Below are 12885 nucleotides of genomic sequence, written 5' to 3'. Positions count from 1 at the left end.
TAGAAGTTGGGAACAGAGCAGCTGTGAAATCTGTCTTTGTTATTATGCTCAGCATCTGTTAGTTTACATTTTGACTGCACAATTGTGAGCTTTTTGTTATGCACAAAAACAACATTGGTTTATTTTATTTATGGAGCATTATTATTAAATGCTGATAATTTATTTCTGAGTAATTTTTGCACGTACATCTGCGCTGTATGTTAATAAAAGTGTCTGTATGAGATCTGGGACACAGCTTTGACTAAGAGCTCTCTCTTTGTTCTTACTTTATGGCTTTAAGAAATATGGTGAGATATATATCGTATATCGCCATCCAGCTAAAGATCGAGATATGAATTTTGGGTCATATCGCCCAGTCCTAATGATCACTGACTTTATGGTAAATGGCCTGTATGTGTATAGCGCTTTACTAGTCCCTAAGGACCCCAAAGCGCTTTACACATCCAGTCATCCACCCATTCACACACACATTCACATTACACACAGTAATACATTCTAAGTTAGGAAATAGCCTTTAAACAACAGTTAAACAAGCACAGGGTGGAGACTCTGTGATCTGCCCCCATTCATAGCAAACAGGTGCATTTACAAACATTTTGATTGCAAATTTAGAAAAAAAAAAAATAAAACATTGAATTATCTTCAAAGCATTTAAAATTCAGACATGTCATTTTCATTTTCCCCCTGTTGTAGGAGATCCAGATCCAGACTTCTGCACTCAGTACTCATCAAATGTGGTCGTGTGTTCAGTCTTTAAGTCAGATTTAAACCCTTTCACAGCTGACGTTATTAGAGTTAACTGACTCATTGAAGCTGCCTTTTACTTACAAAATTAAAATAAAATCAAAGTATTGAGTAAGTGTCCTCATTTTTATACGTTAAAAAACAAACTTCAACGTCCTTGCTACTGTGATAATTGCAATTTATTTCCATATTTGGCGGTCAACTGCAGCAACCAAGTGTTCATTCATAGACTGAGAGTGTGTCACAGTCTGGACAACCATTTTTATTCACAAGGCAATCGCACAAATCTCATAATGGGAGGCAACCTGTCTCCAAACAATCGTGATCCAGCTTCAGCTGGTTACAGTTATTCTCAGACTGGTGAAGGTGTGCAAAAAAACTGCCATCTCATTTACAAATGCAGACGGATTGCCAACACGTCGTGATCAATCTGCCAAAAAACCCCAAAGAAAAACAAGTTGATTGACTGATTGATCCAATTTAATGTTGTTGTCATAGTAACAGAAACACCGTTTTCTGATAATCCGCTGGTGCAAACCTAAAAATGTGTATTTTAGACAAACTATTCTCCGTGGTGACGACCTGGAGGCTGATACTCAAAGTTGGTTATGGAAAAATATCATGCTGAATGAAGATGGGAACGCCACATTGGAGTTGGTATAAAATTGATCTGGTGCCATTTTACAAGTATATGTGCGCAGATATTTCATATATCCCATCCAGTCTGTACCTCGAGAGCTGCAACTCGGTGTTTCACAGAAGCCAACGGTCACAGCGAGGTAATACTTGTAGAAAGCACTCAAGCACTTTGCAATGTGTGCCATTTTATTCTTTTCTACATATTCCACTTGTGTGTTTTTAATCCTGTTCTCTTATAATAAGAAATCCAATCAGACAAACAGTAAAGAAGAATGGTGCTAAGGAAGCCGCTGCTCCCCGCAACAATCGAGTACAGTGCAGCTGTTGGTTTGTTATTGCTTTGGTCACATTGTGTTGGTCCAGAGCTGTGAAAGAGATTAAGATCAGACCACATTTTATGAGTAATCAATGCAGAACTCGCTTTAATTCCAACATGTTCTCAACCTTTTCCTGCAACTGCCGCCAACACAAACTGACTCCAGAAAAATCAGAGAACCCAAAGACAATACAACATTTCAGAGATGATGTAAAAAGGCTGAGAGTCAGAAAATGTGAGTAAGGGACCTTGATGTTAGACTGCAAAGAGTCCTAAAGCTGGTTAGTGAGTACCTAATGTTACAGACTGAAAACAGGAGTGGAAAGCTACAAAGAAATGAGTGATAAGACTCTGGAGCTGAGACTTGGGTCCTCTATTCCAGTGCTTCAAAGGAAGAAAGAAGAAGGGGATTATTGAGATGTTACAAATCAGGCAGAGATTTACAACAGATAGAAACCAGGACACGATGTAGACAAGACGGATTGCAAAAAGACAAAGAACAGAATTGTTTGCCACTGTAAGCGAGGGATAAGGCAGGCCGAGCGAAAGAGGGGAAAAAGACTGAGAAAGAGAGGGATGGGGTCAAGGGGTCACCTGTTGAGTTGTGATATTAATCTAAACCCCGGCCGTTTTTCCTCAGTCCATGGCTGCTGTTCCCTTCGAAGACAGACAGAGGAAAAGCATGACAGACACATTTAATGGGTAAAAGCAGAGACCCCTGGGTCCAGCCTTAAAGTTCTGCAAGAGGAGAAAATATCCCTGTAAAAAATGTGACATATTTGCATTGGCATACACATGGAAAGAAGAAAGACCTCGGAAAACACTCAAGACCCAGCACAATAGGCCTTTATTTCAGAGGAAAATGGAAAGAGGGGATAAATTCAAAACAGGCTGAAGACTGATGGGAAGGAAAAATGAAGACAAAGACAAGAAGCAAGCTAGGTTTATAAACCTCTCACACGTGCAACCAGCACTCTGAGGAAACGACGAGAAACAGAGTCGTCAAAGCCTGAAACGATGGAGTGGGAACGCTGACTGAGTGGATTTTGTCCTAAAGCGCTCATCAAAAAGGGTCCTGACTTCTACGTAAAAGGAAGTAGTAACAGTTTGTTTTTCTCCAACTGGCACAGCTACTTTTCTAAAAATACTCAACTGTGATGGAAAGAACTAAAAACTAAAAATAAATAAATAATAAACTAGACCACCCTCTCTCCAGTCATGCCGGCTGGGATGTTTGCGGAATGCTTTCTTAGCGTTATATAGTGGTGCAACGGATCACGGTTGATCCGTAATCCGAACCGATCCCACTCCACGGTTCGGCACGCACGTGATCCGAAGATTCGAAAAAGAAGAAAAATAAAAAAAAATATGTGTGTATGGTGGTCAGTCTGTCAAGCGGTAGTTATGGTCAGCGCTAGCGGTCCAAGTGGAGGAGCAGAGGAGTTTGCGGTATTTAAGCAGCCCCTTTGCTGCCCAGTCCGACCGGGCTAAAGCTATTACAGAAGCTATTGGGGTGTTTAGCTGCAGATGGAAGGCCGTATTCTCTTGTGCAAAACAAGGGGTTTAAACTGTGATGAACATGCTTGAGCCACGCTATGATATCCTGTTGCGCGTCCACTTCAGTGACAAGATCGCTCCAGGCATGTGTGAGCAGGAAAAGTTCAAAGTTATGGCTGAACTGTCCCAGGCATCTTCTGCTGCCCTAACTACAAATGGGTGGACCTCCAGGGCAACGGGAAGCTACGTGACCGTTATTATATCATTGTTATAGTCCAGGTGGGCGATCGTGGCTCAAGAGTTGGGAGTTCGCCTTGTAATCGGAAGGTTGCCGGTTCGAGCCCCGGCTTGGACAGTCTCGGTCGTTGTGTCCTTGGGCAAGACACTTCACCCGTTGCCTACTGGTGGTGGTCAGAGGGCCCGGTGGCGCCAGTGTCCGGCAGCCTCGCCTCTGTCAGTGCGCCCCAGGGTGGCTGTGGCTACAATGTAGCTGCCATCACCAGTGTGTGAATGTGTGTGTGAATGTGTGGATGACTGGATGTGTAAAGCGCTTTGGGGTCCTTAGGGACTAGTAAAGCGCTATATAAATACAGGCCATTTATATCACAGCAGAGTGGTAGATACAAGGCCCTGCCCTGCCCTATAGATTACATTAGATTAGATGAAACTTTATTTATCCCTCGGGTGGATTCCTCCAGGAAATTCTGCAACAGAAGTTGCAGAATGTGAGCAGAAATATACCATATTTACACATATATAAATACAGAGAATACAAAAGGGATAAATAGAATAAACAGGAATAAGAATACAAGGGAACGGCACATTTCAAGTATTGTGAGTCTATTACACCGTTGGATATTAACAAAAACTATTGCACAGTGAAAAGGCACTACAGCTTACTTGTTCCCCCCTCCTCTGTCCCCGTTTCCCCTCCCAGTTTGATGGCGTGTGGGACAAAGGAGTTTTTAAGTCTACTGGTTCTTGACTTTGGGAGAAGCAACCTGTCATTGAACAGACTCCTCTGGTTGTTTATGGCCGTGTGCAGAGGATGCCCAGCATGGTCCATAAAGTCCATATTGCACCTTAATTTATTTTTATATAAGTGCGTGGAATGAGTCTTGAATTTAATGTTTTTTAATAGGCAAAAAATACTTAAATGAGTAAATGGCGAGTCAAATTTTTGTCTTTTTTTCTTCTCATTTTTGCTGATCCGAAAATTGATCCAATCCGTGAGATATTTGATCCGTTGCACCACTAGCGTTATATATTAACAACATGCTCCTGTTTTTCAGCTGCCATCAAAGAAATAGTTGGAAAACCAAAAATCAAAGCAACCAGAAACACAATGACGTCAGGCACTTTGTTAACAAGCTGTTTAGCCACATCTTCACTTTCAGTACAGGGAGACAGAATTTAACTGCCCGACGTGTGAGCCTGGGTTCGAACCTGCTGGGCAGTGAATCTCTGAGTGGACTTTGTCTGTGTGAAGGCTAACGTTTCCTCTCACTGTCTAAGTTAGGCTTAAGATATAGCTGAGAGCCCGCTGTGACTTTTTTCTCTGAGGAATTCGACCTCTGCTGCTGTGGCTACATAACTGAATTGTTGTCTTTAAATGTTTTTAAAACTAAACTCAAAGGCTTACAGGTTGCCTCAATAATGTGTAATTGTTTTGTGTAATTTTAACTTTGTTTGTTTGTATTTGTCTTGAAATGTGCTGCCTCTTGGCCAGGACTCCCTTGAAAAAGAGGTCTTTGATCTCAACGGGACATTCCTGGTTAAATAAAGGTTAAATAAATTTAAAAAAAAAAAATAATAATCAGTTCTCAGAACTGACATAATGTGGGCTGGTTCTCAAAGGGCACCAGTGCAGACCTGTGACAACACTGACTGGGTTCCCTACGTGACGTCTCAAGCCGACTGTCTTGGTGTTTTAAAAGTGGATATTAAAAAAAATCCAGGGTGGGTCTGACTGGAAACCAGTGGAGCACACTGCAAAGCTAGCATTGCTCCAAAGCTAGCAAGCTGCCCATCCTCTTTCCAACTTTAATGTGGGCAATAAATTCAAACTGAACATTACAATATGTTCAGTGAGACTTTTTGATGGCAATACTATGTCAATGCAGGGACATCAAATATCGATTTTATTAAATACATGAAAATACTTTGGGAACACTACAAACAAGAGCAGGGCTCGCAAAATTTCAAAATCCCTGGTAGCCCTTCGGGCAGGGACTCTTCAGTTTTTGGTAGCCCAAAATAAATTTAAGTAGCCCGAATAAAAAAGAGAGCAATTTTTTGATTGATGTTTTGTTTCCTTTACAATATTATACATTAAAGTATAATATTGTAAAGGAAACAAAACATTAATCAAAAAATTGTTGAAAAACAAATTACAACATTGTATAAAAATTACAATCATCAACTCAAATACTTGGTTCTAATTGAACAGAAATTTCTATGAACTTGTAAGAACTGTGTAGGACATGAATCAGTCTGTGTCAGATCCTGAATTTGAAATTTCCACTGAAGTCACGGGTAAGAGACAAGTGGAACCAAGATCGAGGCCATTTGCTTTTTGAAGTTTGCAAAGACTGCTAAATTGTGCCAGTGGTAGTTCACTCTTTGCAACATAGTAGCTGTTCTAAACAGATTTTTCAGGTTTATTTTTAGTATGTTATTTGCAATTGGTGTTTGTTCTGGGAAAGATATTGCAGACTGAGCAATAATGCATTTCTTGCATTTCTCATGGGTTCTAATGGGGGCCTTTCTTAAAATGACTGGTCCCAGTAACAAAGGCGCTTGTCGACTCAGAAATCGAGAGAAAACCAACAACACACCCGGCAGAACATTATGTTATTTACACGGGTGCACATAAGTGGTCCGCATGTGCGCATTCGCTGTCAAAATAAAAGACGCGCACCAGATAAGAAGTTGCAACGCGCGTTTGCGTCCATATAAAAAGCACTGTTTTTGTCCGCTAGAGTGGGATTTTCACGGCACATTCCGCACCACATCTCTGTGCGTTCATCATTTGTTTGAAGCCAGCTCACCTCCTGCAACCACTTTTCCGAGAATACGCGCTTCTTTTGTGGTTCGGACTCCTTCTGACATTTGTTTGGAGGTGGAGGAACACCAAAGTAATTGCTTAAAGGAGCTTCTTCGACATCTTTAAGAGTTCTAAACAAATGTCTGTCCTCCTCCAGAAAATCTTATGTAGCAAACACGCGTTGCAACTTCTTATCTTGTGCGCGTTTTTTTATTTTGACAGCGAATGCGCACCTGCAGTAGGGCTGCTCGATTATGGCAAAAATGATAATCACGATTATTTTCACTGAAATTGAGATCTCGATTATTTGACGATATTTATTTAACAATAACAATGTATTGAATAATGACTTTAAAGATTGTCAAAAAATAATATAAAATAGTGTGCAAATACTGATAACAGTGCAAATGTTTGCAATATAAAAAATAAATGAAAAATGTAAACATCTATGTTTAGTGAACTTTGCAGTGTTGCTCTGTGGTGCAGCTACACACTGTAGCAAAGTTTACACACTATGTCTACTTGATCCACGTCTGACTCCGCGAACCCATAATGTTTCCACACCACTGAAGTTTTTTTTACCTCTCTTTTCAACCAACGGCAGTCACTCTCCTCTCCAAATAACTTCTGCTTAGCTTTCCGAGCTTCCCTCGGGTCCTCTTAATTGTTGTGACGCGTGTTCGAAATGCAGAGAGGTGCGCTCGATTTGCCACACGGAGCAGCGCGAGAGTAAAGCACGAGGGAGGGGCTAATAATCGGCTCAGTCATTTTTAATGATCGTTGAAAGCCCAGATCGTAATCGAGATTAAAATTCGATTAATTGAGCAGCCCTACTGCGGACCACTTATGTGCAGCCCTGGTTATTTAGCTCATCATATTGCAGCCACAGAAATTCTTTTGTCCATGAAACCATAAAGCTGCACTTTCTTTTTGCCTTATAGTCTGATTTGTCATAACTTCTCCGTTTTGTGGTAAGCTTTTCTTTGGCTGTCACTTCTTCACCCTGACCTGTCTTATTTGGCTCAGCAGAACTAAAATATAATCCTGCTGCTTTTACACACCACTCACATAAGCTCAGCGATTCTCTGCGCGATCAACCTCTCACATGTTTAAGCTGCGGGAGATTTCACTTGTCATGTTTGCATAGTAAGCTAACGATTAATAAGACGATGTCAGAGGAATTGGTGCACAAATTATCATCACTCACAGATCAGTGCTGTCGCTCTCTATACACAGTTCGCACGATTGCAAAGTGAAAGCAAAAAAACAAGCGCAAATTCAAACGCGATTTCAATATGTCACATATTGACAGTGGCTCACCGATGCCAATGACATAATTACCCAGCTACATTTCCGAAAGAATGCAAAAGCATTGACATATATTTTTCCTATGACAATAGCCCGAGGGGCAGGGCAGAGATAGATTTTGGTAGCCCGACTGGAAAAATCGCTATCCCCGGGACGTCGGGCTAGCGATTTTGCGAGCCCTGAAGAGGCTCATCACGCCTGACACGAGGCAAACAGTTGCAGTCTGACTGACTACGCTCACTCAGAGCTTGTTGATGCAAATAACTTCTCATTTATAAACGCACACAGATTGCCAGCATGTTGCCATCAGGCTGAATGAGTTTCAACGGGCTGCTGTTGAGCAGGAAGGTAACTGAGCACAAATTTAACAGTAAAATGAGAATTTCTGTCTGTGTAGACAGCAACACACGTGTGATTGTCAATCATGTATCACACATAGATTGCATGTAATTGCCGACTTGACCCCATCTAATAGACTTATAGCAGACTGACTCCATAATTTTGTGGTTACTACAATTCTTGGTATATTGCAAAACATTAAAAATCGCAATATTATCACATTGTGAGTGAAGTATTGTGACAATTATCGTATCATAGGATGTCTCTACAATGATGTAGGCTGGAATCATGTTTTCTCAAATCAGCACAAATGTTCACGCAACACTTACTCATGTTAGCAACGCTGACAGTTTAAGACAAACCTCTGACCTCCAACAGTCTGTGACAGAAGCGTCTCGGGAAACCAACACCCAGAGTGCCGTGCTGGAAACACGATTAGTGTTACTATTAAGCTTTGTGAGTATAAAGGTCTGCAAACCTCCAGACTTACCTGACAACTTACTGCATTCATGCAACTGTAAAAACAACAACAAAAAGCTACAACACTACGTGTGCGACATTACCTGGCTGTTACTGCAGGGTGTACAACCTGTAGCTATATTTAGATATGACGTAGGCAAAGGAATGCAGATGAGCTGTGGCATCCCACCCATCCCACCCATCCCACAACAAATATTTAACTTGCACAAATACGTGTGATTGTTAAAAAGGGCAGACCGGTCTAAATTCATCCAAGACTGGTTATGTTAATGCCGTGTTGTACATGTGAATGCCAACCGGCGTTTGTGTTAAGCAGCAGCAGCATGACGCAGTTTTCAGGTGAGACAGCAGTTGTTTAGTTGAAACAAATACACAAAAAACCCACAGCTCATTCAATGAATGCATAGAAAAAGCAGCAGCCACCAGGGCCATCAGACCGAGGGCACAATCCCTTAGCAATCGTCACAAAATATCTCCGACAGAGACTGCGGTGGAATTTAAGTCCTCTTCTCTGCACTGCAGCCTCCTGGGAGCCTGGGCTGAGATTTCATCCCCAGAGAGGCTGGTACAGGAACAGCAGGCCAAAGATGGGTGCATGGAAGTGAAGCAGAGCGTGGGACTGCATTGATGCTCTGACCCTGAAGCAGATGGTCTCCAAAGGGACCCAGAGCTGTACTCAGGTTTTATGCCTGAAGCATCTGTAGGAACTAACCCCCTTTAAGAGCAGTCTTCCCACACACAAAAAAAAACAACGCACCTTTTTAACACTGGACTGTTCAGAAAGGTGTTGGTGTGTAGGAAGGACAGATGGTGGATATCAAAAACCCTGGCTCACTACAGATGGACGCATTAGGATACAACTCTTTTTCCCCTCAGAGAAAAAGAAAATCCAGAGAGATGATAAAATATTCCTTTGGCCAGACTGCTGGTCACTGGGCGGTTAAAGGCTATGTGAACAGCTCTGTTCCCCTGCATTTCTCTCATGCCTGGCAATCCCTCAGCTTATGTAACAGAGTCTATAAACCTCAACATCAGTCATCTGTTTACAAGAGGACAGATGTGCTAATGAATGCAAATATATATTTTTCAATCATCTTCATGAAAAGCAGCTTTTATTAAAACACCATCTTATTTCTAACAGCGGCTGGTAAAGTGTGTACTCTGTGCTGTGTACACACTTTATCCAGACCTGCCACAGTTCATCTGGAGATTTTCTCTTCAAGTACTCTAAGATCGGGCTCTGCGGAGGCCGACAGCGCCGCACACACAATTCCCGGGAAATCAAGTTTCCCTAATTTGGATCCATTCTTTGCAACTAAGCTCCGAAACACCTTAAGGATTATTTTAGCGCCCTATATGTTAGCTGTCAGAAAGCTACTGTAGCTAGCTCTGACACTTTCAAACATTAACGTATTCACAGCTTTATAGCTGTTAGTTTTATACCATCACAAAAACACAGTGGCCCAAACTGACATGTGGATATTTGACTTAACGGTGATCTTTTCCCCTGTAATAGCACCTTACCTCTTATTGTTGCTTTGCTTTTTGGTTCGAACGTTTATAGAAGCTGGGTTACAATCGAACACAGGTCTCTCCACAGCGTATACCAACTCAAGGTTGTATGTAGATACATTACATGTAGACCGTGTTCTACCATCACATGCTCAGGACTGAATTATGTTGCTCTTCTTGGCCCTCACCATTGCTCTTTATTACTCTGCCAACATGTTTGGGCTTGTTGTCAAACTTTTACTCAGTGCAGCACATGACATCAAACCAAAAACTCAGCAAAATATGATGAGATTTCTCCTGGTTGCTGTGTGTCCTTTCTGAGCAGCTGATTTTAAGCAGTGAAACCGAACACACTGCTGAGCTAATGCAACGAAACGGTTAAAGTGTTTTGTGGCTCTTCTCCACAACTGACTAACAGTAATGTAGTGCAGATGTAGCTGGCGCTGTAAACACTTACCACCCCACTCTCCCCTGAGACAGTCTAGCTGGAGGATCTGCTTCTGACTGTAACAACACAAGGGCCTGAGACTATTTCCATGAATGCTTATTAACCTTAGTCTCATCCAAAGACCCCATCTGTGGCTGAGTGGGTTTAAATATGGAAAACAAATGAACATTAGCCTCTTGCAAAGGATTGCAACACACAAAATTTCTTCAATGGGACTTCCTGGCCAACCAGTTGAAGAAGAGCTTCCCAAATGTGACACAAGTTCAGGCCAAACACACTTCCTGTTTCCCCTCCAATCATGTGTTATGTCTTTATCCAAGCTACATATCCGTCAGCAGGCTGAGAGGAAAAGCATAACAGTGACAGTGCAGAGGGGAGCTTGTGTTGTGTTCACTTATTTGGTCCACACAGACAGCTTACAGAACGAGGACACTTGCCAAACGCAGGTGGTCCAAGGACCGTGACCTGATTTGTAAAATAGCTATGGCTGCATTATCATCAAGAGATGACCGCTGTCGCTTCTCGAGGCGTCTCAAACGCAGACACGTGCAAATGACAACAAGTGCCTATGAAAACGTGGTTGTGTGCAGAGTCAAAAAAGAGAAGTACTTCTCCATTGTTTAAGTACAAATATGCATATGTTTAAGAAAAACGAAAACTAAGAGGGGACGGGCTAATATGGGTCCTTATTTATGGCTCCCAAGCACTTTACTTTGGGGCGACCGTGGCTCAGGGGGTTGGGAAGCGTATCTGTAACCGGAAGGTCGCCTGGTTGTTGTGTCCTTGGGCAAGACACTTTACCCTACTGTCTACTGGTGTTGGCCAGAGGGGCCGATGGCGCGATATGGCAGCCTGGCTTCTGTCAGTCTGCCCCAGGGCAGCTGTGGCTACAACTGTAGCTGCCTCCACCAGTGTGTGAATGTGAGAGTGACTGAATAGTGGCATTGTAAAGCGCTTTGGGTGCCTTGAAAAGCGCTATATAAATCCAATCCATTTACTCTGATCTAACATCATATATTGATCAAAGAGAAGAGCAGCAGAAACAGCTTTACTTCATCGATTTCAGTCTTAAATCATATGAAACATTGAGAGCAACTTATTCTGATTGCAAAGATCTGATTACGTTACAGTTTTTCATTTTCAGCAGTGGCACTGGCATGAGACCACAGCGTGCCCCTGATCCTCAAAGGGATTTGAAATTGGATCTTTGTAGCTTAAATCTTAAATGCTCTTGTATTAAAGAACCTTGAACCTTGATTAACCTCATTCATGGATGGTTATAAGCATCTTCGGAGTATTATTACGATGCCAGATTCAATATTCTGAACCTTTTGTTTTCAAATTGGGATAATAAACTGATGGATTAAGTCAACGTTTAAACTTCTTATCAGCTTTTCAAAACCCACAATCTGGAAACTGTGATAAGTAAAATTCAGGAAGGCTACTTAGCATTTTGTTGTTGTTTGTCTTGGCTCAGCCAGATATACAAATCTCAGAATGATGAACTACATCATTAGAACTAAAAAGCAAATGAAAACACATGTAAAGCCCTCGGATGTCAGGTGAACATGCGAACATTAAGCAGGGGGACAGGGATGCTCTCTGAGCTTTCAAGCTCTACTGAGACAAACTGGGCAGCAGAGTTTGCCCAATGTGCTTCCACTTATGGTACGCCTTATAACCAGCATTATGGTACTCGTAGTTCCTCTGCCTGTGACAGTAAAGTAGGCCAAAATCCACTGCTGAGGGGGAAGCTTATCCCTGTTACACACTGTGACAGCAATCTGCTGCAGGTTGGAGCAGGAGGCTCGATTTGGCCTGCAGAGACTTGATGGAGCTGCAGAGGGCCACGAAGAGGGAACAGGAAAAGAAAACGAAAGGAAAAATGACCACAAGCATAACAAAGGGTTTTTTGGCAGTTTACATAAGAGTATTTGGATTTTAGATTGAGTACTTTGCACCTATAAACAGAGAAACTATGAAAAAAATCCTCTAGCACAATTGAGTCACAACCCATTGAAGACTCATTCAATCGATTGACGAGTTCACATTATCGTTCATAGACTTGTGTGCGCCTTCATGCCAGAAGGTCCAGTGACTGAATCACGTCAAAATGATCGTCACGTTTGCTCATACTCTAAATTCACAAGCTCAACCATTCACCACGAACAGGTCTGAGACAAAAGCAGCGGTGCCGAAATTATATGCACGAATCTGCTTTTAGTTCTTTGTGCCACATGGCTCAGTAAGAAACACGCCCACTCCGAGTGCGCTGACGTCTGGCTGCTCCGCGAGGACGTTTGTCAGCCAACCTGTTTTGTGCTATCAACAATGACGCAAGGGCGTGGGCCTTATTCAGTTCTTCGGCGCAAGCTGTTATAGTACACTGCAACGCAGAGCCAATGTCTGCGTCGCTGCTGTGGAAGAAAACGAGGCAGGCTGATCGGCAGACGGCCAAGACGGCATACAAAACACAAAGTGTGGAAACACAGCAAGACTGAAAGAGTGAGAAGGGAGGAGCTTGGCTCAGCTCTTCTATTACAGGCCCATAATTCA

The 12885-nt window shown here is 42.3% G+C and overlaps 1 protein-coding gene across 2 annotated transcripts in view; it reads right to left on the bottom strand.

Moving 5' to 3' along the window:
• Positions 1–12885, bottom strand: part of crtc3 (CREB regulated transcription coactivator 3) — a 44844-nt gene that overhangs the window by 17166 nt on the left and 14793 nt on the right. The window contains exon 5 of one of the 2 annotated variants that reach the window (XM_005937931.3): positions 2294–2356. The exons of the other annotated variant lie outside the window; for it this stretch is intronic. Within the exon in view, the coding sequence (XP_005937993.1) occupies positions 2294–2356 (63 nt within the window). The remainder of the gene's footprint in view (positions 1–2293; positions 2357–12885) is intronic. 2 annotated transcript variants of the gene reach the window in all.

This window comes from Haplochromis burtoni, unplaced genomic scaffold, assembly GCF_018398535.1.
Source record: "Haplochromis burtoni strain Fernald_Lab_line unplaced genomic scaffold, NCSU_Asbu1 Contig_231, whole genome shotgun sequence".
Taxonomy (NCBI): Eukaryota; Metazoa; Chordata; class Actinopteri; order Cichliformes; family Cichlidae; genus Haplochromis; species Haplochromis burtoni.
The sequence above is the reverse complement of the archived record's forward strand: the minus strand, read 5'-3'. Positions and strand labels throughout refer to the sequence as shown.